General features: G+C 36.3%; 1 protein-coding gene across 2 annotated transcripts; it reads right to left on the minus strand.

Annotated features, from left to right (window-relative positions):
- Positions 1-15,915: 15,915 nt before the first annotated feature.
- On the minus strand, positions 15,916-26,030 carry SYT4 (synaptotagmin 4). 2 transcript variants are annotated; one of them, XM_074352301.1, is made up of 4 exons: positions 25,694-26,030; positions 21,957-22,771; positions 20,123-20,240; positions 15,916-18,634 (listed from the first exon to the last, which is right to left on the minus strand). In XM_074352301.1, exons 1-4 carry the CDS (start codon positions 25,725-25,727, stop codon positions 18,327-18,329), a joined length of 1,275 nt encoding a protein of 424 aa, XP_074208402.1. In that variant the 5' UTR covers positions 25,728-26,030; the 3' UTR covers positions 15,916-18,326. The 2 variants fall into 2 exon arrangements, with proteins under 2 accessions (XP_074208402.1, XP_010956658.1); XM_010958356.3 differs by having other exon boundaries at positions 20,123-20,243; positions 25,694-26,027.
- Positions 26,031-26,611: the final 581 nt, after the last annotated feature.

Below are 26,611 nucleotides of genomic sequence, written 5' to 3' on the forward strand. Positions count from 1 at the left end.
AATTTTCAGAGAACAGTCTCAGATAAATAATCTAACCTATCAGCTAAAAGAATTAGAAAAAGAAGAGCAAACAAAATGAAAAGTCAGCAGGAAGGAAATAATAAAATCAGGGAGGAAATAAATAAAATAGAGATTTTAAAAAATAATAGAAAAAAATCAATCAAACCAAGAGCTGTTTTTTTGACAGAGTAAACAAAATTGTCAAACTTCTAGACAGGCTCACCAAATAAAGAGAGAGCACAAATAAAGAAAGTAAGAAAGGAAAATGGAAAAATTACAATCAATACCACAGAAATAGAAATATCATACTATGAGCAAATATATGGGAAAAAATCAGATAACTTAAGAAGAAATGGACAAATTTGTAGAAACATACAGTCCACCAAGACTGAATCAAGAAGAAATTGACCACTTGAACAAATTGATCACTAGAAATGAAATAGAATCAGCAATTTAAAAAAACCTCCCTGCAAACAAAAGTCCAGGACCGGATGGCTTCACTGGGGAATTTCTATGAAACATAGAATTTTCAAACAATACTGCAGTAATACAAAGAATTGTAAGAAATTACTATGAGCAATTATGTGACAATAAAATGTACGACCTAGAAGAAATGAATCCATTCCAAGAAACACAATCTTTCAAGACTAAATAAATTACAAATAGAATATATGAAAGAAAACAATTACCAGTAATGAAATTTAGTAAGAAATTAAAAAAAAAAAAAAAAAAAAAAAACTTCCAGAAAATGATTCTAGGACCAGATTGGTTCACAGGTTTATTTGACCAAAATTAAAGAATTAACAACTATCCTTCCCAAACTATTCAAAAAAATTTAAGAGGACAGAATACTTCTGAGCTCATTCTATGAGGCCAGCATCACCCTGATAACAAAACCAAAGATACCATAATAGAAGAAAATTCTAAGTCAACATCAATGATGAGTATAGATGCAAAAATCCTCAACAAAATACTAACAAATTGAATTCAACAATACATTAAAAGGATTATACACTATGATCAAGTTGGATTTATCCAAGGGAGACAAGGATGGTGTAGCATCTATAAGTCAATCATTGTGATCCACCACATTGGCAAATTAAAGAATAAAAATCATATGACCATCTAAATAGATGCAGAGAAAAATTTTAACAAAACTCAACATGCATTTATGATTAAAAAAAAAAAACTCCCCAGGAAGCAGGTTTAGAGGCAACATACTTCATATATGACCAAAACTACAGAAAACATCCTACTCAATGGTAAAAGGCTGAGAGCATTTCCTCTAAGATCAGGAACCATGCAAGGATACCCATTCTTACCACTTTTATTCAACAGTATTGGAAGTACTGGATGCCACAGCTAAAGAAATCAGAAAATAAAAGGAAATGAAAGAAATTCAAATTGCAAAGGAAGAAGTAAAACTGTCACTTTGCAGGTGACAAGATATTATACATAGAAAATCCTAAAGACACCACCCAAAAACTATTAGAGCTCAAGTAATTCAGTAAATTTGCAGGATACAGAATTAGTATCTAGATACCTATCACATTTCTATACATTAGCAACAAACTATAAGAAAGAGAAATTAAGGAAACATGAAAAGATGCTCATCACTAATTATCAGAAAAATGCAGATTAAAACCACCATGAGATACACCTCACTTGTGTCAGAATGACTATCACCAAAGAGACAACAAATAACAAGTGCTGGTAAGAATGTGGAGAAAAGGGAGCCCCTGTGCATTGTTGTTGGAGTTGGAAATTGGTGCAGCTACTATGGAAAATAGTAGAGTTTCCCACATAAACTAAAAGTAGAACTTTCGTACAATCCAGAAATTTCACTTCTGGGTATTTTTCTGAAGAAAACAAAACCCTAATAGAAAAGATACATGCACTCCCATGTTCATTGCACCATTGTTTATAATAGCCAAGATGTGGAAGAAACGTGTGTCTATCAGTAGACAAATAGATAAAGATATGATATATATACATATATATATAAGATATGTATCTCATTATATATACTCAGACATTAAAATGATGAAATCTTGCCATATGCAACAACATGGATGGACTTAGAGAGTATTATGCTATTTGAAATAAACCAAACAGAGAAAGATACATAGTAGATGATCTCATTTATATGTGAAACCTAATAAACAAAATAAACACATAAAACAAACTGAAAACAGACTCATAACTCATAACAGGTGATTATGCAGCTGGTTGGGGGCAGGTAGTAAAACAGGTGAATGGGATTAAGAGGTACAAACCTCCAGTTATAAAGTAAATAAGCCACAGTAATGTAAAATAGAGATTAAAGAATATGGTATATAATATTGTAATAACTTTATAGGGACAAATGGTCACTAAGCTTATCGTGGTTATTTCATAGCGTACACAAATGTTAAATTACTCTGTAGCACACCTGAAACTAACATAACGTTGTATGTCAACTGTACTTTAACCCAAAAAATCATATTACCCACTTACCCATGAGCAAATGTCATGGTCTGTGGGATCCATTTATCTGCAAGAGGAAATTGTGAGGACTATTTCTAATTTTTTAGAAGTATTTTCCTTAGTCCCAACAATTACTTGAAAACTCACTCTAACATGTTATCCCCTGGATTTTCCAACAGACTGAAAATATAGGATATTACCATAGTTTACAGATAAGAAACTTGAAACTCACAGAAGTTGAATTTTTGTTGAAATCCTGCAAGTAGGAAATTCCAAAGCTAAGCTTCAAAATCAAATTCTTCTCATTTAAGACTTAGATTCATTCTAATAAACCACTATAAATCATGCACATCAGGCCATGGTAAATAGGAAATATATGTACAATGGGATAAATCTGGTTTTTTTTTTATTTATTTCTCCATTTCTCCTAAAACCCAGTAGTCATACTCATGTATTTAACAAATGTTTATGAATCAAGCTAACACACACACACACACAAACACACACACACACACACACACACACACACACACACACACACAGGCAATCGCTGGAGCCTCATGAATCTTGTGGTTCCATATTCCACATGGAGCCCCCCCCCAATGACTCTGGAGGGGGAGAGAAACAGTGAATGCGCTAATCAACAAGATGGTTCTCAAACATCCAAGAATTCGACCTTTTCAGTTTTAAATTATCTACATGTTGATGTCGCATTAAACGTAATTTCTACTTACATGAAAATGTATATAATGGGTTCCAGTTTGGTGGCTGGATTTGACTAAAAGAGAAGTGATCAATGAACGCAAATTCAACACAAAGCCAGAGAATTTTCACTGCATTCTCCATAGACACTAGACCTCATTTCTATACGCTGGGCACGCCACAGCTGTGGTGTCTTTTTGACATTATGGATATTGATGAGCCCTCCAGGGTCAAGATCTCAACCTTGGGAAAACACTTATTCAAATGATCTGCAACCCTGAGGCTGCTGAGTGAGACAAGATCAGCTTCCCTGTGAATATTCCCCGGGTTTTACAGGCTGTTCTCAGATGGAAAAGTTGGCAGGGCACTCAGCTTGCAGTGCCCTATATCCCATTTAGATCAGTTCCCAGTTGGAAACAGGACCTAAATGATGTTGCATGGTCTAAACATCTGAGAAATGTCACTAGTTGTCAAAATGGTCTCTAAATGTATAAGGTGAAAGGAAATAAACATGATTCAATTCACCCGGGTCCACCTGGTCGTTTCTTATATATTTATGTGCTTACCCACAGTTGAGTGTCCATGATTTTTAGTCCATATTTTGTATTCCCAGCAACAGTGCTAAGCTGTTGATAGCAGTAAGCAAACAAATACAGAACAGACTAAACATGACTCAGTGTTTGAGATACAGTGTACAAGGATTTCTGGGGAGAGTTAGTGAAAAAAAAAATAATGTGGGTGAGGCTAACATGACTTAAGAATAAAAATCAGATAAGAGCTTAAAGTTTCTATTTTAACTGGAAAAAAATAAATATGACTCCAGACAGTCCATGCTGGCATTTGGGCCGAAGCAGAAGAAACCATAAGATTAACAGGGTTTGAGTAGGTGTACTGAGTAGGTGTTGAGTCAACAGAAATAAAACAGTGAAGGTATGTGAAATTGTAGCCTATCCATTTTGGGAGGAGTTTGTATCCAAAATATAAAGAGGAAAAAAAATTAAAAAGCAGTACTTGTTAAGTACTGCTGATCCGAGGTGATTCAATAGGCCCGTATGAAAGGGGGAAATGGCCCCAGTCAGGCGTTACATATTCTTGACATTGGCGTTAAGCACGTTTGCTGTAGGAGAAAAATAAAAGGGAGCTAACAAGTGTGAATGTTCTGTAATGGGAGCTAGAATCGTGCAGGCAGACCTGATGCCTGCTGTACAGCAGAGGGCAGATTTAAATCTTGAGCTAAAATCTTAATTGCTTCCAATTATTGAACATCTATGATCTATCAAGCACTTACATACCTTTTCCCATGAAGACCTGCAAGGTAGATACTCATCGCACTATTTTACAGATGAGGAAACCAGGTCTCAGAATAACTTGCTCAGTCACATAGCTGATAACTGAGAAAGATGGGTTCGAACCATGAGCTGTCTGTTGGCAAAATCTGTACATTTTCCAGCTATGCCCAGCTGCTTCTCAGTCAGTAAGAATCCTGGCTAAATGATTAGGGATGATTTTTCTGAACTTGATGAGAACTGCGAATAATGGAAAAGGCAAACTTTTGTCATAGGACATGTAATAAAGGTGTTGCGAGCATAGCAAAATTAACCCCCCTCTAAGATAATAATCATGGATAAAGAAGTTTTGGGAAGCTGTGATTCTGACAAGGTGTGACACTAAGTTTTAATAATATGAACATTTTTTGTCTAAAATACCTAGAAATAGCATCTTCTCAATAAATATAACCAAAAATATGTGTACAAACAGTGCAAGAAATGGAACATAAATTTCTTCACCCACCATATCGAAATGATTGGCTAATTCATTCTTTCCTAGGTTCTTCAGTATTATTAGAGAGTTATGCATATTTTAAATTCTCTGGGATGAATTTTAATAAAATGCATAATTTGAATAGTATCCTATCTGCTCTGAAAATAAAAAGACTACCTGAGTTCTGTGGCCAGTTACACTTTTATCACTATTTTTACACAAGTAAATTGTCCTGAAGTCATGGTTTAAAAATGGTATTTGGGTCTTCCACTGACCTTAGAATGAAACATTCTGTAGCATGATAAAATTAGGCTCGTAGGAAGCAAATTTTGTAGAGTTAAAGGAAGGCAATTCTACAAAAGGAAACAATGTAGGAACCCTGATAAAGCTTGAAGCTATAATGGTTCTAAAAGCACATGCTAGATGAACAGATTTGCTAAGAAAGTGAGAGAATCTAAGTCTCGGAGAAGAGCAGAGTGGGAAAATCACAGCACTAATAATGAGATCCTAGTGCGCTCTGTTTCAAACTAGTATGACCTTGAGAAAGGCATGCTGCTGCTTAGAAGAGCATTTTTGAGATTTAGGGAATAATAACAGTAACAAACTGCTCCTAAATCTTAGTGGCTTTAACCCTAAAGGATTAGCTGTGAGCACAACTTCACATCATGGGAGCCAGGCTAGCAAAGTAAGAACTCCATCTGAAACATTACCAAATACCAGCCAGGGCAGAGGGAAAAGACAATCCGGCAGTGCATTTCTGGTTCTTAAAAATACCACATAAAATAACAACATAACTTTTGAACACATTTAATTAGCCCAAATAAACCTTATAGCCTTTACGTATGTGGGGGAAGTACAATCTTTTTTATTTGGGGAAGAGTCTTGCTACAGTAAGTGTTGTCTTATACCACATGCCTGGGAAATCTACCTCTGGGGCTGTAAATGAAGGGCAAGGAGGAGGCAGTGCTCTCCATGGACAGCTTCTCATTCAAAAGGAGTCCTGGTACCAGGTACCATCACTGTCAGAGAGTAGAGTTATCTGCTAGATAGGCAGATCGGTTTTAATTTGTCATTTCCTCTTGATTCTAGCAATGCAGCAGAAACCAGCTAAAACCATTGGATTGGCTAGATTGCTTGGTTAACTCATTAATGCCTATTTTTACCATGTGAAAATCAGAGCCCAGTCCTATGGCATGGAGTTGTCCCTGTTTTCATAAGGAATAGAGAAGGCTGTTGCAGCACTGGGAGCCAAGATGTCAAGGGATTCAGTGCCTCTCTATTCAACAGAAGGCAGTGAGAAAGGTGCCTCCTAAGCTCGTGGAATTGAGGAGAGAGGTTTGAGGCTGGACAGTTCCTCAAGCTAATTTTTAATATTATTATTGGCGTTATTAGAAATGATGATAATTATAATCTTATATTTGGAAATTTTATACTTACATATTATTGTGTTAAGTCCAAACTCCTGCTCACCACACAACAGGCCAGTAAGTTGGGAGACAAGCTGTTGGGACAAGGAATAATGAGTGTATTCAGAAAGCCAGCAGGACAAAAGGATGGTAGACTAATGACTTGGAGAACTATCCTCCCCAAGCCAGAATTCAGGCTCCTTTCTTACTTAAAAAAAAAAAAGAGGAGGGGGTGTGGTTGGTTGTTGCAAACTTCTTACTATAGGAATTCTTTGTTCTTGCAGCTGTCCACCTGGGTCAGGTCAGGGTGCCCCTGTAAAACCTCTAACAAAACAAATGTTATTTTCTATTCTGCAACTTGTTATCTTTATAGGAGTGTAAAAGTGTTAATATCCTTAAAGGTCAGAGCGCTGAGAATAGGCTCTCCTGTCTATTTCAGGCTAAAGGCAACATTGTTTTACAAAACATAAAGAGCTGGCAAGACTAAACCTAGAAAACAGGGCACAGGGTTTAAAGCCAAAGGAACAGATCTGGTATAGAGTCAGATTTGTTCTTTTCTATTGCAGTCACCCTTGATCTTGTAGGAAACTGAGTGAGACAGAAGTCACTTTCTTCATAACTCTTGGAGATGTTCAACTACATGTTTCTGTGATTAATGTATGTTACAGCTCCAAGAAACAATGCACTTCATGCAGACTGAAAACAAAGTACTGAGACAACAATTTTGGCAAAAAGAGGATGGAAGGAGGAGAATTCTATGATTTAATAGCAACCATTCATCAAGACATACTATCACTGCACCATTCTAAATTTATAACCAATCCTGGAAAAATATACATGACATGAAATTTAATTTTCAGTTCCAGGTTTTCTTTCTACCTGCTTAGCATTAAAGATGCAAATTTAAAGAGAAAGATCATTTTTTTAGCAATCTACTGAGATTATGTCTTATTGGGGGGGGAAACAAAAATAAATAAAATAAAACCACCTGTTATGTGAAACGCTACATCTGTTTCCTTCATTTTTTGGTGAGAGATCAGAGCCTAAAGGGGTAGGGAAACAAGCAACTGTCAATTTTCTCAATACATACAGAAAAATATTCAAATGCCTTAGCGTTATCATTCATAGCCTTCCAAAATCTAGTCAAGGTATATATGTTAACTTTCTATCTCTAAATATTGATGCCCCAATCACAATGGATTTGCTTGATAATTTCTGACAAGACACATACTTTCTTTTGTTTATCCATAAATTTTCTTATATGAGTGCCTAGTAACATTAAACTTTAAATTTTTAGCTTTAAATTACTTCCTTAATATCAGGGGTTTTTTGTTATAATTTCTCTCTTCATCCCCTATAATCCCATCTTACCTTATATGAATTTTATAACATGCAACACACTCTCCCCTACCTTTTACATCTTGTACATACACCTGTTTCTTTTGTGGAGGCTTTGGGGTCAGAATGATGTTTTATTTCATCTCTTAACCCCATCAGTTACAATTCTACAAGCATTTTTCTGCCTAATACTTCCCTTGATTTGAAATAAACTTCCATTGCTTTTCCAGCACACCACTTGCCCTCAAAGCACTCTGCAGTCACACAAATTATATTTACTACTTTTGAAACATCCTGAATCTTTTTAAGACCAGGCTGTTTAGATCTAGGGACTCAAACAATTTCAGAATCTCAGAGCACTAGTTTAGCTTCTCAGAGAGAGGAATTTTGATGACTCATGATGTCACCATGCTAATTATGGCCAACATTTAACTCGAGGCCAGGGCTTTAATGCTGAGGGAACCGCAGAGGTGGTCTGACCCACTCTCCCAGTCTTACAAGCAAGAGGAGTCTGCCTCGCACAAAGCCGGTCTCCATGCACCCTGGGATTCAGGAAGGTTTAGAAAACATGTAGCGATCTTACAAGGGTCCTGCCAGTGTTCTTTCTACATAATGCCATGGAATCATATGTGAGACCATCCACCCAAAGGAGGAGAAATTTGGACGTACTAGCTTAATCCAGCAGTAGGGCGTCAGGAATGCAGGGCGTGCAGGAATAGTGTTAGCACCACAAAGTGGGACTTGCTCAGCTTACTTTCCACTGCAGCAGCTTTGGGCTTATCCCTGAGCGATGACACATACGATGTGAGGCCACCGCTAACAGGCAGAGTGGAACCTGGAAGGATTCTGTTGGAGGCATGAGAGGGAGACTCTCTAGGACTCACATAACTTGACACAAAATTAGCCAATGAGGACATGTCTCCAGTTCTATGGAAGAGAGGCTAGCAGTGGGACGTCCGGGCTCTGGACAACTTCATGTTGCTCCCCCTGGAGATGCTGGCAGTCTGAGCCTGTGAGCAGCTTCAGAGAGGAAGGAAATGTGTTGGTTGCAACGTGAGCACTCCCTGCAGTGCTGGGGCGGTGGCAGGAGGAGGCTCACTGTGACTTTACTGCGACACCCCTGGAATTCCAAGCATCACCACAAGAAGAGGAGCTGCCTACGGAGGGGAAGAAAAGAACTCTTGCTACAAACAGTGCACTTGTGTGCACATGGGTGATACTGCCGGAATAGAGAGATTTGAGAACTGAAAATGCTTCAGCTGGAAGGATTTTAGGGAGGATCCCAATGACTACTGGCTATGGCGGAGAGTAACATTTGTTGTTACCCTTCACTGGTATGGTCAGAAAAACAATAGCCCGTTAGAGGTGAGGAAAGCCCTGACTTTATATCAGACTCAACCATCCACCAGGCCAAGTTCTTCCTCTGTGATAATGCAAAGGGCAGCGAGGAAGTGATTCAGATAGTCTGAACGTGAAATAGTGGAAAGCTGCTGGGGCATTGTCTGTGTGCCAGCTCAGCTCTGCAAAGTGCTCCATAAAATGCTCTGATCTATACATCAGTAGGTGCCATTGGTGACACTGTTATTTACCAGGCACCTCACCGATGTCTTGTTATCTATTAAATGAGAATGTTAGCTTAACTAGACCTCTATGATGTCTGGAGGTCCTAAAAATTCTATCACTCATATTTTGATTCAAGCTTGAGATTTTGTTAGACAGCACTTTATGTCGGCGCCACTCTTGGGAATTTCAGGACTGCAGGATGCCACCGTGGGAAGTGGCCATCCTTCACAGTAGAAGGGAGCTCTCTGCATTTAGCCACCATTAAGCTCCCAGACCTAACCCCCCACTGTTGATTTGTAAGCCTATTTGGAACATATCAGGTTATTGGTAACATTTTTATTTCTTAGAAGTTATTTCAAATCACAACATGACAAAAGGGGCAGTCTCCTGTTTCCCGGGTGACATTTCATTCTGTCTCACTTTGCTTCCAGGGCACCCAGGACAGATTTAGCCTTTTCACCTTCATTGCAAAGGGGAAGCTGTCAATTTAAAGTAGACGGAAGTCATGTTCCAAAGGTCAGTTTCAATATCCGGGAGTATTTTATGCTGAAGACTCAGGACAGATGGTCATGCATACAGTTCTTTTTCTTTTTTTTTCTTTTCTCTCTAGTTGGGTTTTTTTTCTCTATCTAGTTGAGGCTGCCTAGATTAAGAAATTAGATAAAAGTGAAAATTAAAGCATCCAAAAACTTTCTTCCTGATGGTGACCGATTAGGGACTTAGGCTCTGAAAATGCCCAACTATTAAATTGTTAAATTCATTTACAAAAGACCTTCCAGAAGGAGGCTGGAAATGAAGTAGCGTATTGAGAAAATAATGAGGTAACTGGCTCCTCTCATCTGGCTCCTCTCATCTACTATTGGAGAGCAGAAAATACAATTTTTTCCTAGAGAATTTTTAGGGAATCCTACACTCTAAGTCTGTTGTCTTTCACTCCATAGATTTCAGGACTGCCACAGAGGTGACAGAGCTTTGACTAAGGGAACACAATTCATAGTTCTTGAGCACAGTTTCAGAAAGCTTGTTCTTAATATTGCTGGTCATGATTTTTTTCATTCATGCTTCTATTTAACAAATGTTGATTAAACACTCAGAATGTACGACATTGTTCATGGACCTGGGATTGGATGTTTGCATATGAGAGATGGAAAGGAATTTAAATGACTATAATAATTGGGGAGTAAGTAATTGGAAAATTGGAGTGGACTTTTACTGGGAAGAGAAGGCTATGGTAGGAAGTTTTCAGCTTACAGGGAGCTGATTCATAGTGGGTTCTGTTTTGGGTGTGCTAAATTTGAGAGGCCAGATTAACATACAAGTGGAATTCCTATAGAACACAGACAGAAGGAAATGCCAGTTTAAAAAAATAAAAAAACTTTATTCTTCAGAAAATGAGGACAGTCTTCATATCTCAAACGAATATACTTCAAAGTATATTTTCTATAGCATTGTACTGATGAATGAATATGAAATTTAAAAATAAAAGATTTAAGCACAGAGCTTTGGGCAAGTTATATAATGTCCCTGAGCCCCATCAGTAAAACGGATTCAAAAATAACCTTCCTAAATAATTAATTCACACGTCCTTTCTGAAGATTTGATGAGTTAAAAGTATATCAAAATATTTTGTAAACTCTAAGTAAGCATTGCTTAAAAGTTAATGACAATAAGAATTGCCCGCTGAAGTTTTATTTTATTTTTGGTTTGTTGTTTTTTTTTGCACGCTTGTTTTAAAACTTATTATTTGAGCCTACTGGAAGTCTCCTGAGACAAAAATTTCAAGAGTGAGGCTTATTAACCTATCTTTCTAAAAACTCAAGCTCTCCAGCTTTCTATCTTAAGACTTTCTATTTTAAGACTCCTTGTTCCAAATCTATCAAATATGCATAGTATATTTTAAAACTTTTGTTTCCTTCTATAAACAGCTCTATGGATTCAAGTCAGTATCAAATAGATTTCTACATACAAAACTTTGTTTTGTTCAAATGTTTCCAATTGGTAAGTTCTGCTGGTGTAGTGCAACTCCTGACCATTGGCTTTTCTTTTTGTAATGCAAGTGTTCAGGCATCAACTTCAATAAACATATTGCCAGTCACACACTAGGTAAAGAGGCAGGTTACCATCTGCTCCTTTTAGAGATCTTGACTGATTTTGACAACTGACCATTTGGGCCGCTTGTTTTTTCCTGTGCTTTAAATACCTGCTCTTACGTTGTTTTTGTTTATTCATTAATTGAAGTATAGTTGATTTACAACATAAATTAGTTTCAGGAGTAGAGCATAGCAATTCAGTATTTTTGCACATTATACTCCATTAAAAGTTATTACAAGGCAATGGCCATAATTCCCTGTGCTACACAACACATCCTTGTCACTTATCTATTTTACACATAAGTAGTTTGTATCTCATAAAACCATAGGGCTGGTCCAGCCACAACACTGGTTATCCATAGGCTGGACCACCACAAAACAATGAAATAGCACAGTTCTGTAGCACTTCTCAAGCCAAACCTATAAGACAATTTTGAAAAATATCAAGATTATCTTTAGAATCTACCATTCTCTTGAGCATCCTTTTTTTTGTTAATTTGCCATTTTACACTTACATATATGAGCCAGGGTCCTCATGTCCAAGTAGCAAGATAGATTTACACTCACTTACCTCTGTTCTTAATATATTAATGTATTATGCCTCTTAAATATCTTAAGTAATGTTAAGTAATGTGTCAGCATTTTCTAAAGTGGAGCTTTGAAACAGGTAATATGGTAATATTGAAGCCTAAAGAATGAACAGTACAAACTGAAGCATTTACAGCTAGATATCTGTTGAATGGGAGGCTTCTATACATAAAACAAACAAACAAAAAAACTTTTGGATCTTTGGAGTAATGTTTTTTAATGCTATTCCTGAACAATTGTGGTTTTCACAATGCTACCCTGTATAAACATCATTTAAATTTGATTTAACTTTAATATTCATTGAAATACTCATTGAGCTTACTATATCCAACCTAGCTACTATGAAAATGTAAAGATAAATAAAGCACATATTTCATCCTTATTAGGGTCTTGTCTTGTAATGGAAGAGTAAACACATGTTCCCAAATAACCATGTAAATGAATGCTATTAAAATTGCATCAAAAAAATAAAATACTTAAGAGTAAATCTGACCAAGAAAGTGAAAGACTTATACACAGAGAACTACAAGAATGGACTAAGGAAATTAAAGATGACTTAAAGAAATGGAAATAATCCCAAGTTCTTAGATTGGAAGAATTAATATTGTTAAAACAGCCCTACTACCCAAAGCAATCTACAGATTTAACGTGATCCCTATCAAATTATACAGGACATTTTCACTAAATTAGAAGAAATAATCCTGAAATTTATATGGAATCACAAAAGGCCCAGAAGTGCAAAAGTAACGCTGAAGAAAAAGAATGAAGCTGGAGGACTAACCCTCTCAGATTTCAGACAAAACTACAGAGATATAGTCATCAAAACAGCATGCTATTTGTACAAAAACAGACATATGGATCAATGGAGCAGAATAGAGAGCCCAGAAATAAACCCACAAACTTTTGATCAAGTACTCTTTTGACAAAGGAGGCAAGAACATACAATGGAGCAAAGACAGTCTCTTCAGCAAATGATGTTGGGAAAACTGGACAGCTGCATGTAAATCAGTGAAGTTAGAACACTCCCTCACACCATACACAAAAATAAATTCAAAATGGCTTAAAGACTTAAACATGAGACAAGACACTATAAACCTCTTAGAAAACATAGGCAAAACATTATCCGACATAAATCTCAACCATGATCTCCTAGGACAATCTACCGAAGCAATAGAAATAAAAGCAAAACTAAACAAATGGGACCTAATCAAACTTATAAGCTTTTACACAGCAAAGGAAACCATAAACAAAACAAAAAGACAACCCACAGAATGGGAAAAAATATTTGCAAAAGATGAGACTGACAAGGGCTTAATCTCCAGAATATATAAACAGCTCATACAACTTAATAAGAAAAAGAAAACAACCCAAACCAGAAATAGGCAGATGACCTAAACAAGCAATTCTCCAGTGAAGACATACCAATGACCAATTCATCATAGCACTATTTACAATAGCCAAGACATGGAAACAACCTAAATGTCTATCCACAGATGACTGGAAAAGGAAGCTGTGGTACATTTACACAATGGAATACTACTCAGCCATAAAAAAGAATAAAATAATACCATTTGCTGCAACATGGCTGGACCTGGAAAATGTCATTCTAAGTGAAGTTAGCCAGAGAGAGAAAGAAAAAATACCATATGATATCACTCATATGTGGAATCAAAAAAAAAAAAAGGACAAATGAACTATTTACAAAACAGAAACAGACTCACAGACATAGAAAACAAACTTATGGTTACAAGTGGGGGAAAACGATGGGAAGGGATAAATAAAATGGGAGTTTGAGATTTGCAGATGCAAACTAGTATATATATAAATATATGTACATATTTATTTACACTAAAAATTAGAAGAATTAAACCAAAACTTAAAAGTCATCAATATGGGAAAGGAGGGAACAGTTGAGTGTAGAAATAGATGGGCTTTTGTTAAATGTTCTTTGTTTTATAAAATTATCTTTAGAACAATGTAAATATTTCATATAACTATAAAATGAAAGTGAATTTAAAATCAATTTATTAAAAATAAAAATAAAAGCAAACAGAAAATTTGCTTAAATGAATGAATAGTATGAATGAATGGTAAAGTCAAAAGACATTAAAAAGCAGCCAAGTAGCTATACATTTCTGGGGAAATGTACATTAATAAAAATAGAACTGCTCCCCAAATATGTTAAATATTATTAAATTTCAGAAACCATGTTTCTGGTAATAATGTTAGTATTGTTATTGTTTTAAAAAGTAGTTATAAATGGCTTGTCATTCACATTTTCCTTAACAGCTTTATTGAAGTATAATTTAAACATAATAAAATGTACAAAGTGATCAATATGATAAATTCTGCTGCATGTATACCCATGGAAGCATCATCACAACCAAGAAAATGAACATATCCATCACCCCAAAATTTCCTTCTGTTCTGTTAATCTCTCTCACTTGTACCTGTCCATCCTGCCTCTTCCAATCATAAGAAAACATTGATCTGCTTTTTAGATCACTACAGATCAGTTTGCATTTTCAAACTTTTTTATAAATTAAATCATATACACTCTACATTCAGGAAGGCCTGGGGGTATAACTGGCTTCCTTCACTCAGCATAATTATTCTAATATTCATATATGTTGTTGCATGTGTCAATTGTTCACTCATTTTTATTGTTAAGTAGTATTCTATTGTGTGGATACAATACAATTTATTTATACATTCACCTGTTGATCAACATTTAAATTGAATGCGGGTTTTGGCTATTACAGTAAAAAGCTGCTATGAAAATTAAGGTACAAGTTTTGTGAAACAAATGCTCTCATTTCTCATTCCACCCACAGGTGGAATGACTGGGTCATATGATAATTACGTACTTAGCTTTTTAAGAAACTGACTACTTGTTTCCCAAAGCAGTTACACACTCTGTATTCCCACCAGCAGTGTAGGAGAGATCTGATTCTTACAAATCCTCACCGACACTTGGCATGTTCAAACTTTTTCAATTTTAGCCCCTCTAATAGTGGGCAGTTGTATCTCATTGTGGTTTTAATCAGCATTTCCCTAATGACTAATTCCCTTGGAAAAATCTCCTCAGTGTCTTTTGGCAAGTAGATCTAAAATATATTTGAGTATTTAAATACAATGACTAACTTTTTTAACATGCTTTAATACAATTAATATGATTTAAAACAAAAATATAATGGCAGGGTATTCTGGTTGCATTCCATTTGCAAGGTCATTCTCCAAGTGTGATAACACAGTACACCTCCTTATTGACTAGTGCTACATAGAAAAACTGGCTGGTTCTCCTGGCGGTGTAATCTCATAGTTCCCATTTGACTTAGCTGGTGTCTGATAGGAACATTGTGGATGTCCCGGGTCTTTTTTTCCCTCCCTCTTTAAGAAGAAATAAGACTTTCATTTCCACACCATTTTACTAACTAAATCTATCCCATGCAAGAATATAGGAAAAATGAAAATGAAAATAAAAGATGGTAATGTAAAATTGGTAATGAAAGAGACTTTCTGAAGTGAGAAACAAGATCATAAAAGAGAATCAAAGGAAGGGTAGATTAAAAAGGGTGATGGAAGACAGTGAAAATAGTAAACACAATATGGAAGAGAATACAATATAGAAAGAAGTCAAAGAATGTGAGCGTGAGCCCTTTTGAGAATCTAGCAGAATTGATAAGGGCCCCTCAAGGAGAGTGGCCTGGCATAGACAGAAGAGTGAGGTATACAGTGAAATCCTTTCACATACCATCCACATGGACTTGAATCAACTGTCAAAGCTCCTTGTGTAACTCAGGCTTTGCTTCCAAATAATAGGGATAATATTACCTGTCCCAGATGACTCTTACGAGGATTAAGCAAAATACAATACGTGCAAGATCTTGGTGATGAGTCATTACATCCCCTAATCTACGCCAGATGATCTATTAGGGCAATTTGGGAGCTCAGAAAGCAATAGGAGAATCCACTGGTAGAAAACTTTGAGTTGAAATGGGTTGGGCAAAAGCAGCAATTTATTCACGTCTTACAAATATGATCTTACAAACATCATACAGAGCTGGCACGAGAGAACAGACACCATCTCATACACCATGCTTCCTTCCAAATCACTTCTAATAAGTTACAACATCAGAACAAGTCAGTTACTGAGCGACACAATTCTTCAAACATGGATTCCTCCCCATCAGTGTGGTTAGATTGGCCGGTCTGACAAACAATCAATTTACATGTTTAATACACTGCAGAATCTGTTAACAGAATTCAAGATATTCACATTGATATTGTCACACAATATAAAACAGGACAATTTTCAGAAGATGATGTCCCTGCTTGTTTCAGGTCCTTTCTAGTTTTTATTCTTTCTTAAGAGAGTTGCAAACAGTCTTACTCAACTTTTCACACAGAAAAACACTTTAAGTTTTAAAAACTAACAACTATTTACAAATTGGTTACTGTAATTTTTTAAGTATGTGTTGTTGATTTTGTGGTTCCACGTAAAATCACCCTTGTTTGACAACCTACTTTGCTTGATACCATCATTGACTTCTGGCAACTGTGAAAGTTGCTTAAGGGTTGAGTCCTGACAACTTTTCAGACCTCCAAAATATATTACAGTCCATGGCCCACGAAAGCAAATGTACGTACATCAAAGGCCATTTCACTTCCCCAAACCATACACTGACTACAGTTCATTTTATGTTCCTTTAACAGAAATGTTGACTGGCTCAAGATGCTGTCAGGTGACTCTGTGATGGCATGAAGACAATGATTGGGGAATATTCTTGTTTAATCCCCAAATTATCTTAAAATACCAAAAAGAAAAAAAGAGGTTGATTTCAATCTTGGTATACAGAATGTAAAACGTTTTCTTTGCACTAGGCATAGTCATAAAAAACGAGTATAAGTTGTTCTGAAAATGCATTGTCATAGATTTTACAAAACACTGTGATATCAAACACATTCTCAAAAATCACTAAAGCACTGACGCAAAACCTGACTCAAAATGTAATATTTTCTGTAGACTTTATTTCTAACTTGCATACTTAAAATTCTACTGCACCCTAGTTTCATTCATACTTTTCTAAAACAAAAATACAGTGACATTAACTCAAGTTCATTCTTCCCAAATAATCACAGGGTGCTACTTTATTCTAAGAGTTCTTAATGAATTTCAGAGCCCTGGCACTGGAAAGCAGTACAAGACACAAGTCTATAAACTGGTCCACAGACAACAGCTCAAGACAAATTAGCTTAGAAAAGATAGTGAAACATACTTTGTTGTGCTCATTTGACAGCCTAAATATATTATGTATGAACATATGTAAAGTATATTAGGCTTGCCATGTAACTATTCTTTATTAGTTTGTTGGTTTAAGGAACACTTTCTATCCAGCAATGGTTACTTCACAACTTTTTTTTTTCCTTCATTTCTTTTCAAATTGTAGCTGAGTCCTTGCTTGGGGAGAACAGTCAAAATGAAGACTTGGTTACCCATGCCCTCTCTTTTGTTCAAGGGACAACCTTGAATGTGCACTTGCATACTATATGTATTTCCTATAAGAAAACTGCATTTCTCACTGGATTCCTAGCTGAAATTTATTTCTTTACCCACTAACTAACACAATAACTTCACAAAATTATATAGGGCTTTCTTAGGCCACAGACAGTGAGTAATTCAAGACCGTGGTTCTTATGCGAGATTATACTTTACATTTTGACTCACATGTAACCTTAGGGAGGAAAATCATATCTCAACCACAGTGTTCTCAACTCAGCCCTTTGATAGAATTATTTCTCATCTTGTTCACTGTCCTTTTGCAATAAACCTAAGTTAACCCTCTTATGATATAACTGTGTCAGATAATTAAAACCCAAAGAGAAACAAATATACTTTTATATGCAGGACAACCATTTGCACATGACAGAATTAATAAAACAAACTAGATTACATTTCTTTAATATCTTTGGATTTAAAGAAAAATTGATTTCCCCACCTGAAGAACCACGAATGAATTTTCATAAGAGAAGGCATGCTTTTCATTCCTAAATCCTAACGATCACACTGATTTCCAGTGACATGTTCCAATCAGATCATCACTTTCTAAATCACATCCATAACTTGAGACTGTGAAGCAGTATCCACAGAATGCCTGACTACTTGATATCACTGGTAAGCTGCAGAGCAAACTGACTATCTTATGAAAATTTATCCAACTTTTCTAAGAAAGGGAAAATTATCATGATACACATTTGCAGTTACTTCCTGCTCTGATCATTCAATCCATTGCTAACAAAAGAAAGCTTGGTTTTACAAGCTTGCAATCATGTATCAGAAAAAAGAAAAAAGAAAGAAAACTTTTCCTTGCTTAGAAATTTCATGAAGTTCCAACCCATCACGGCTAAGATGCTAACCGTCACAGAGAACGTGCCACTTGGCGATCTGTCTCCTGGGATAGTCGCAGATCTCTTTCCAGTGCTCTCCGCCGGTTCCCTCTGCTGCTGCTCCCAGGACCAACCGCCCGATGACTTCATTTCGGGATCCCCTTTCAGAATCCAAAACCAGAAATTCAACACTTATCTCTTCAAGACCCTCGCAAGGAATATCAAAGACAAACAGTTCATTAAACACTGCATTGGGGGTGCATTTCTTCACATGAGTCTTCTTTTTGGAGATTCTTTTTTTGGCATGGTACAGGTTCACTTTGACGTAGGGATCTGCAACGGTAAACAACAGACACTGCATTGACAGGAGCTGGCTGGAACGCTGATCCGAAGATGACAGCACCCTTAGAGATTACCGCATACCAATCAAACGTGATTGTCATGAAAACAAATCTGAACTAAGTGAAACTATGGATAAAGCTTGGCTTCTCGATTGTCCACAAACTGAAAATGAGTAAGAACGCACAACAGAAGAGAAAATTCTAAACCAGAGGATGGAGAAGAACTGTAATGGCAGGATGAAGAGATAACATAAAAGGGAGAAAACAAGAATGTTCTAATGACCCATTCTGCTTACTAATAACTCATCCCAGAGAAGGAAATAGAAGAGGAAAAAAATGTTACACAACATCTAACCTTACTGAGTGGTAAGACTTTGAATAAGCCTCTCTACCTCCTGTATTTGGACTCCCTTCTCTTTTGAATGGGTGACTTCACAACGGCAATGTCTTTCTGTGTTTCTTTAATCACCTGCTGTATTTGTTTCCTGTTACCCATTGTTTGCCTGCCCCATGTCACCCGTATGGTGAGGATCTTAGGATTATGCTACTTTGTCATACATTTAATTATACTATTTTGTTGTCTTTTTCTTGTTGCATGATTTCATTTTAAGGCCATGTTTTCAACTTCCATGATCTAATAATAAGCTATGACTAGCAGCAGCCCTGGGTGCCATTTAATGAAATACACGTTTCTAGTCCTCACAGTCCCCCTCGAGGTAATTATTATGATGTCCAGTTTGTATAACATTTAAGAAAGCATACCCAAGGTTACTATGATAAAAAATGAAACAGTTGCGGGGGTTAGGGTATAGCTCAAGTGGGAGAGCACATGCTTAGCATGCACAAGGTTCTGGGTTCAAGATCCAGTACCTCCTCTAAAAGTAAATAAGTAAATCTAATTACCTCCCCCTTAAAATATAAACTTAAAAAAAAAAAGAGGAAAGTCTGAAAAATAAAACAGAAATAAAACAGTTAGGATTTGAACTCAGATCATTTTAACCCATAGGTCATGCATTCTCATTGTGCTGTACAACAAGGTTTTTATTTTTTATTTTTACTTTTGTAAAAATTACTCACAAAACTAAAAGCTAATTCTTAAAGCAGATACATAAGGAGTTAAAGGAAAGGTAATACAAATACTAGAAGTGTAAGGGTAAGTAAGCTCATTTAAAATACTAAAATTAAGAACTTTTCCCAAACCTTAATTTTATATCCATCACTGTGTTTTTGGCAGTGGCCTCACCTCTGCATTTATCATTTCTTTCTGCTCCAACTCCATTCAATCAGACATCTACAGTGTACTAGCTTTGGCTTGGAACTTAGAACTATGTAGCTTTCTTCTTCTAGCTAATGTCACTGTCTCATGCTATTATTCCCAAAACGAGAAACAGAATAGCAATCACATCACTTGTGATTGTGAATAAAGGGTAACACCAAAATCATAGTCCAAAACCAGATTGTTTTTCAAAAGCATTCTTACCTGAAAGTCCAGACACATCAGATTTAGGCAGATGCCGTGCTTTTAAAACCACCACAGTGAGAGTATTTGTGGTGGACTGATAGCAGAGAGAGATCAGTAACTCGCCCCGTCCTGAAGACTTCTGAACAAAGAAAGATGTAGTATAAATATTTTAAATTATACTTTACTTTTTAAATTTACACTTATATCTGTGTTTCTAAAGCAGTATAATAGCTGGGTTATTTAAATATAATTTTCCTATTTATTTTTTACTATAATATGCTAAAGAATCAAAGAGTAACTAAAAGCTTTTGTGAAATACCATCACATCCCAAAAACAACTGCCTGCCATCTTGTGGTCTTTTTAGGTACTACAGAACATTAAAATTTGTTAACGAGTTAGCCACACCCATTACTAGAAATGTTCTAAAAGGATATTTAGAATACAGCTTACACAGAGGTATTTTTAGCTTTTGCTTTTTAGTTAAATAACTTTTTGAAGTTTTCAATAGTAATAAAAGTTATTTAATCATTTGAGTGTATGTGTATATGGCAAAGTGACTCATGTTAAGTTTGAATCGATTTCAAATTCTTTAGCAGAGACTATGAAATTTGAATCCAGAAAAACTGAAATTTTTTGTGATCCCCACTATTCCCTTGTCCCAGAGGGCTGATGGGGTTAAAATTCTCTACCCCTACCCCCAGCCAAAGTCCTCCTTTAATACAAGGAATGAATTAAGTATTGGGGAGAATTGACTCAATTTATAATGCTTTGTCTTTGAACAGTATCATAGGATTATTCTTCGCATGATACTTAGATCTTATTTTCACTTTAATACTAGATAAGCTGACCAAGAACTCAAAGTACAAGTTGTAACTGAAAAGTAACAAAAAGTGCCCTTGGGTCTTGGTTCTAACTAAGAATGCTGGCTGGCCAGAGCTCCTAAAAATTCAATATATATTTATATAAAAAGCTGACACGGGGTAACTGTGTGAATGAGCACTTCAAAGAGAGTAGGACTAGGGAACTGATCCTCATTCCCACTGTGCCACTAAACGAGCTGGTGCCTGAGACTACTTAGTATTTGTAAATCTTGACTTTCATTAATTTCAACAGACAAAGGGAATGTGGTCAGAAGAAGCTCTATGGTATTCTATAAAATCATGCCTTATAGATACAAGTTATTCTGAAATACCATAACTGGAGTCAAATGAGTTCTGTTTTTAAAGTAAAAATACAATTAAATTAAATTAACTGATGTCTTACCACTTTCTAATAATCCCAGAACTACCCAAGTAGCATAACTACAAAGCAGTCTCCTTTCCTGTTATACAACATAGCGGTGGGCATTTATAATTCAACGTGATGTGATGTCTCCTCCCTTAAAAGCGATTTTATGAAAAGTCAATAAATACAATTTCAAACACTAAGGATGAACTGCCTTAACTTGCAATTTCAGTTTCAAATTCAATTAGGCTGACACTGAAGCTTATTTTTTAACTTGCTGATGAATAAGAAATATTTGTCTCCATTTTAGTTTAAGTAGCATTCTTAGTAAAAATAGTTGTGATAGGAAATAAGAAAAATACTTATATAAATGATGTTTAAATAAATCCATAAAGGACTTCTATTTATTTTATATCATTTAGATGCTTTAAGAATTTCACTTGTGGGTTAAATTTTCTTTCATCTACTCTATCCCCATGCCCTCCATTTGATTAAGATTAATAGTTGTTAAATATGGTAAAGATTACATATATCAAACCTCATTTTAATTAAAAAAAAAAACATAGATACAAAAAAGCTATAGAAAAGATTGTTTATAAATATGTTAAGCACTAAAAAATGAATTACCCTAACATTTCTCTTGATAATTTCTCTGTTCATTAACATTTTTCCACCAGTTAATTCAATTCCTGCGAGAGGAATAAGGACTTCTCCAATGATATCATCCCTTGAAAACCTGTCAAAACTCAAGATCGTGAAATGTAAGGCCAGCTCTTGGATCTGGGTGTAGGGGATCCCATAGAATGTGAAGGTCTCATCAAAAGCTGGGTCCAAGGTCTTTCTCAGAACTCTGGTTTTCACTTTGTGCTTCTTCTCTGGGAGAATCGTCATTTTGATGTATGGGTCAGAGGTCATCGACTGCTCGTCCATGGCCGGCAAGCCGCGGGCTTCCTTGATATTTACCATGAATGCTTTCTTCTCAAAGTTGTACTCTAAGGAGAAGACGAGGGCGCCCAGCTTCTCTTGTTTCTCATCTGATGCAAGAGAAGTGCTGGACTTTAAACTATCAGGGGAAACTGCCTCTTTTTCACCTTCTGAAGAGAGCTTTGGGGTCACATTCTCCAAATCAGAGGGGCTGCCAGCTTTGAGGTTTGTTTTGGGAAAATTTCCATTTAGATCTCTCTTCTCAAGGTCAAGATGCAGTGAATTCTTTGGCGCAGCTGGTGTATTCTTTACTTCATTTTTCTCATCTGCTCCAAACTTCTTTTTGCTGTTTAGGTTTTCGGGGTAAATGTCAACTCCCTTTAGCACATGCACAAACTTATACGGAGGAGTCTTGTTAGACTTGGATGATTTTCTCTGACAGCAGATCCATGCAAACAGAGAGACTGTGAAGACCAGGCCGAACGCACTGAAGATCCCCACCACCGTGGGGATTTCATCTGAAAAATCAAATTACCAATTACATGCATTAAAGGGACAGAGTTGGAGACAGCCCATTTAAAAAGCACCCTAGAGCTGGCAGTTGCTGTAGGCTGCACAGATTGAATTGGTTTCCAACTGTTCTGGGTGAGTTATGTACCTATTTCACATCACTTTCAAGAATAAACACATATGTCACACATAGAAAATAAATACGGTATGATAGGAAGTCCTGCCCTGTCGTAGTTTTTCACGAATAAAATGAAAGCCTGGGTCAGAGACAGAAGGATGCTAGATGACCCTGACCTACCTTTGTTTTCTCAAATAACATGAGTCAACTACAGCATGATGGATAAGTACTAATTTCATTATATTTTCACTGACATTTTGAGGCTTTCCAGAAGCATCAATTCTTACTGACTACAGAAACTCTAAATGCTTATTCTTCCAATACTGAAGAGATTCTGTATTCTTAGTGGTTCTTTATTTACCTAGGATTCAAGTAGCAAACACCTAGGTGCTCAGCTTCAGATAATTTTAAAAGATGATGGAATATTATCTGCCATTGTCATAAACTCATTAGTAATTTCCATCTGAATCATGGAACAGTGGTCAAAGAAAGGTACACATATTAGTGAAAAAAAGAGCAAAAAAAGGTAAACAATGGGATATTAATATTATACAACTTGTAACACTACAGACTCATATACTGACCCAAAATTCTTCAAACACAAAGTGCAAATTAATTACCTAAGAAGAATAAAAAACAAACAATGGTTACAAATGAATTATTGCTCCTTAACGTGTAATAAAAATAGTGAGTAGAGATAATTTAGAATTCAATTTTATCCATAATTCATTTTTTTTTTCTAGCACATTTCCACATGGCAAATGGGAATCAAATTGAAATTGGCACCCTTTCCTTGAATAAGGGCCCATTAAATTATTGATATTAGGTGACACTGATTATTCATGAAGCTTATCATGTTCCGTAAGTAGGCATATTTCTCCAACAAATAATTTGTAACACTAATTGAAAGCAGTATTACTGTATCTGGTCACAGTGCCTCAAGTGATTCAGTGTTTAATAAAGCCAAAGTGAATGTAACTAATGTAATAATATCAGCATTTAGCGCCATTCCAATCTATTTTTACCCCAAATAGTGAATAACAAAGTTAAAAGTCCCTGTCAGGAAGGGGTTAAGGCTTGTTTAACTCACCCCGAGAGAACAATCTTTTGTTACTCCCCTTCCCATCCCCCATAAGCTTCTGCCTATCTTCTTAACAACCACAAAACTGAACTCAAAGAATATAAGATTAAGAAATTACAAATAAGAGCAGAAATGACAAAGAAGATTAAAAAAAAAAAGCAAGCAAAACAACATTTAAAGAGTCTGTAGTTTAATTATGTCAAGAAACTGGATTCTGTCAAGATGAAAAATAAACCTTTGAATGCCCCAAATGGAAAAAACAGTGACTGCTACAGAAAAAGAAAGAGGTGAGCACTAAAGATCACCAGCTAAACTTAGTACCAGCTTTTCAGTTTTCCCTTCTATCTATAAGTCTTTGTTGGTAGGAAAAAATTAAAACAAACAAACAAAAAAAAAACGGAAAACAAAAAACAAACTCCTGGACTCTCTAGTCATTCAAGGCCAGGGAGCAAAGGCAGTCATGGGGTAAGGCAATAAAGCAATTCATTGGCCAATGCAAGAAAAACAATACAAAGAATAGAAAATGTGTATATTTTTCCTACAAAGACTGATGGCTTACACTAGAACATATTTTTCACTAGCACCATCTCTGAAAATTCCTCCATATTCAAAGATACATATCACAACAATATAAACTCAATCATTTAAATGGAAAGCTGCAAAAGAAACTCATTTCTGAATATCACAAATTGTCACTATTTAATATCTACGTCAAATAATCAAATGTTCAATGTAACGTGGAAAGTCTCCCCTACTCTCTCTGCATTCTCAAGCCTAAGCTTTTGAGAGAAACAGCTCAGTCATTTCACTCAGTTTAATAACAAACTTTTATAAATTCCCTGATTTTTCTGAATACGTGTAAAGTAAAACTCTGATCTTGTGCTTTTGATACATAATGGGACCTTAAAATAGGACTTTTCTGTTTGAAAAGGAGTATCTGATTTTATTTACTGAAAGGGAGAAGGAGAGCAATGGTGCCAAAAATTTGGTGTGGGAAAAAGGAAATTGAACAGGAAAATTTGAGTCCTAATTGTAGTTTCCGGTAGCTTTTAACTAACTGAACTGCAACACTTTCCTCATTTCTCTGGACTCCAATTTGGTTCTCTCACCTGTGAAATGGAATGGGCTGAGATAATTCATTTCGAATATCACTTTAATCCTAGCATCATAGGAGTCTGTGTCTCACTAGCAAAATATTTCAAGGATACAAGAAAAACGTAGCAAAGAAAGAAAGAAAAAAAAAAACTATAGTACACTCTGCAATAAAATATGCATCGTAAATGCCCAATATTCAAGTTATTTTATACCAAAAATCAAACCCTTATATAATCACAGAAACATGTGGCTTCCCCTAATAGGTTAAATACAGATGTACATACAAATAAAAATCCCCCACTGAATTAATGGAACCAACACGCAAACAGATCTCTTTTCCTTTGCTTAGCACGTGCTGCCATTTACAGAGCTACATGAATGATTAGGAACTTCTTGCATGTCAAATCGCCTAGCAGAAGGCAATTTTAAGGAGAAAGAGACCAAGGAAGGGAGAAGCCACAGAGACAAGCCACGATTGTCTGTTTCCTTTCAGAGTAACTACCTCGGAAATATATGTTCAACATCCCGCTGAAACACGCGCCCACACCAACACACACACACACTAACACTCACACACACACCCCACTCTGGAATATTCAAGAACAACCGCAGTTAGAAGTTGAATAACTTGCTTACCAAATTCTTCCCGGCTGCTAGCGATCGGAGCCATTTTTTGCTGCGTGCTCTGTCCAAGGTGCTGAACGGAAAACTCCCCGGCTCGGTTCACTTGCCTGGGTCTGAGGCGCCGGCTTTTCCGAGCGCTGAAAACAACAGCGCAGAGCTCAGGGGACTTACGCCTGGAACCGGGAGGAGGCAGAGAGGGAGGTCCGCTCGCCCTCGTGCAGTGATTTGCTACCTCTGTTCCTGTTTTGGCTCTTCAGAGAAGCTCGTCTCGGAGACTCTAGACGTGGCTGGAACTCGAATTGACGCAATCCTGACGCTACAGGGTTGAAATCAGCGCCTGCCTCCCTTCCCTCCTCCTTCTAAGCCTCTCTTCTCTCTTCCTTCTTCCTCCCTCCCTTCCCTCCTGAGGATTCAACATACATTCATCAATTATTTTAACTGTCGGACCACTGGAGATTAGTTCGTTATTCTGTGGGGGCTCAGAGGCACATGGAGATGAGCCCCGAAATTCATGGCTGACAGGTCCTAATATAAAATTTCCTTATCACCTCGATCAGTAAAAATGTGTCTGTGTTATCAGAATAATGCAGTTTACAGAGGTGGTTTAAGGGAAGAGTGACATGTCTGCATCAATGATCCATTGTAAAATGCAAAACTGTATTTTCTTGCTTCCTAAATTTTTCTCTGATGTATTATACCTATGTTAGAAAAAAAGAATTCACTGTGCATTGATCCATTCGAAATAACATAGCAGTTTTGCCATTATTATCACCTGTTTTCTAGTAAGTTATTATTTTAAATATTTCACTGATACTGTTGCTCCATCTGTCAGCCCTCTTTCCTTTAATACCTGACATTTGACCAGTTAAAGTACTTAGGAACAGATGGGAATAATCTCTTCTGTATTCAGACTCACTCTCACTTATGACT

The sequence above is a fragment of the Camelus bactrianus genome, chromosome 24 (assembly GCF_048773025.1).
Source record: "Camelus bactrianus isolate YW-2024 breed Bactrian camel chromosome 24, ASM4877302v1, whole genome shotgun sequence".
In the NCBI taxonomy this organism is placed as follows: domain Eukaryota; kingdom Metazoa; phylum Chordata; class Mammalia; order Artiodactyla; family Camelidae; genus Camelus; species Camelus bactrianus.

Coding starts and splice junctions, on each gene's coding strand:
- SYT4 (XM_010958356.3), bottom strand. CDS start 25,727: ATGGCTCCGATCGCTAGCAGCCGGGAAGAATTTG. Junction 22,772..25,693: donor TAGCAGCCGGGAAGAATTTG/GTAAGCAAGTTA, acceptor TTGATTTTTCAG/ATGAAATCCCCACGGTGGTG. Junction 18,635..20,122: donor TGATGTGTCTGGACTTTCAG/GTAAGAATGCTT, acceptor TTACCGTTGCAG/ATCCCTACGTCAAAGTGAAC.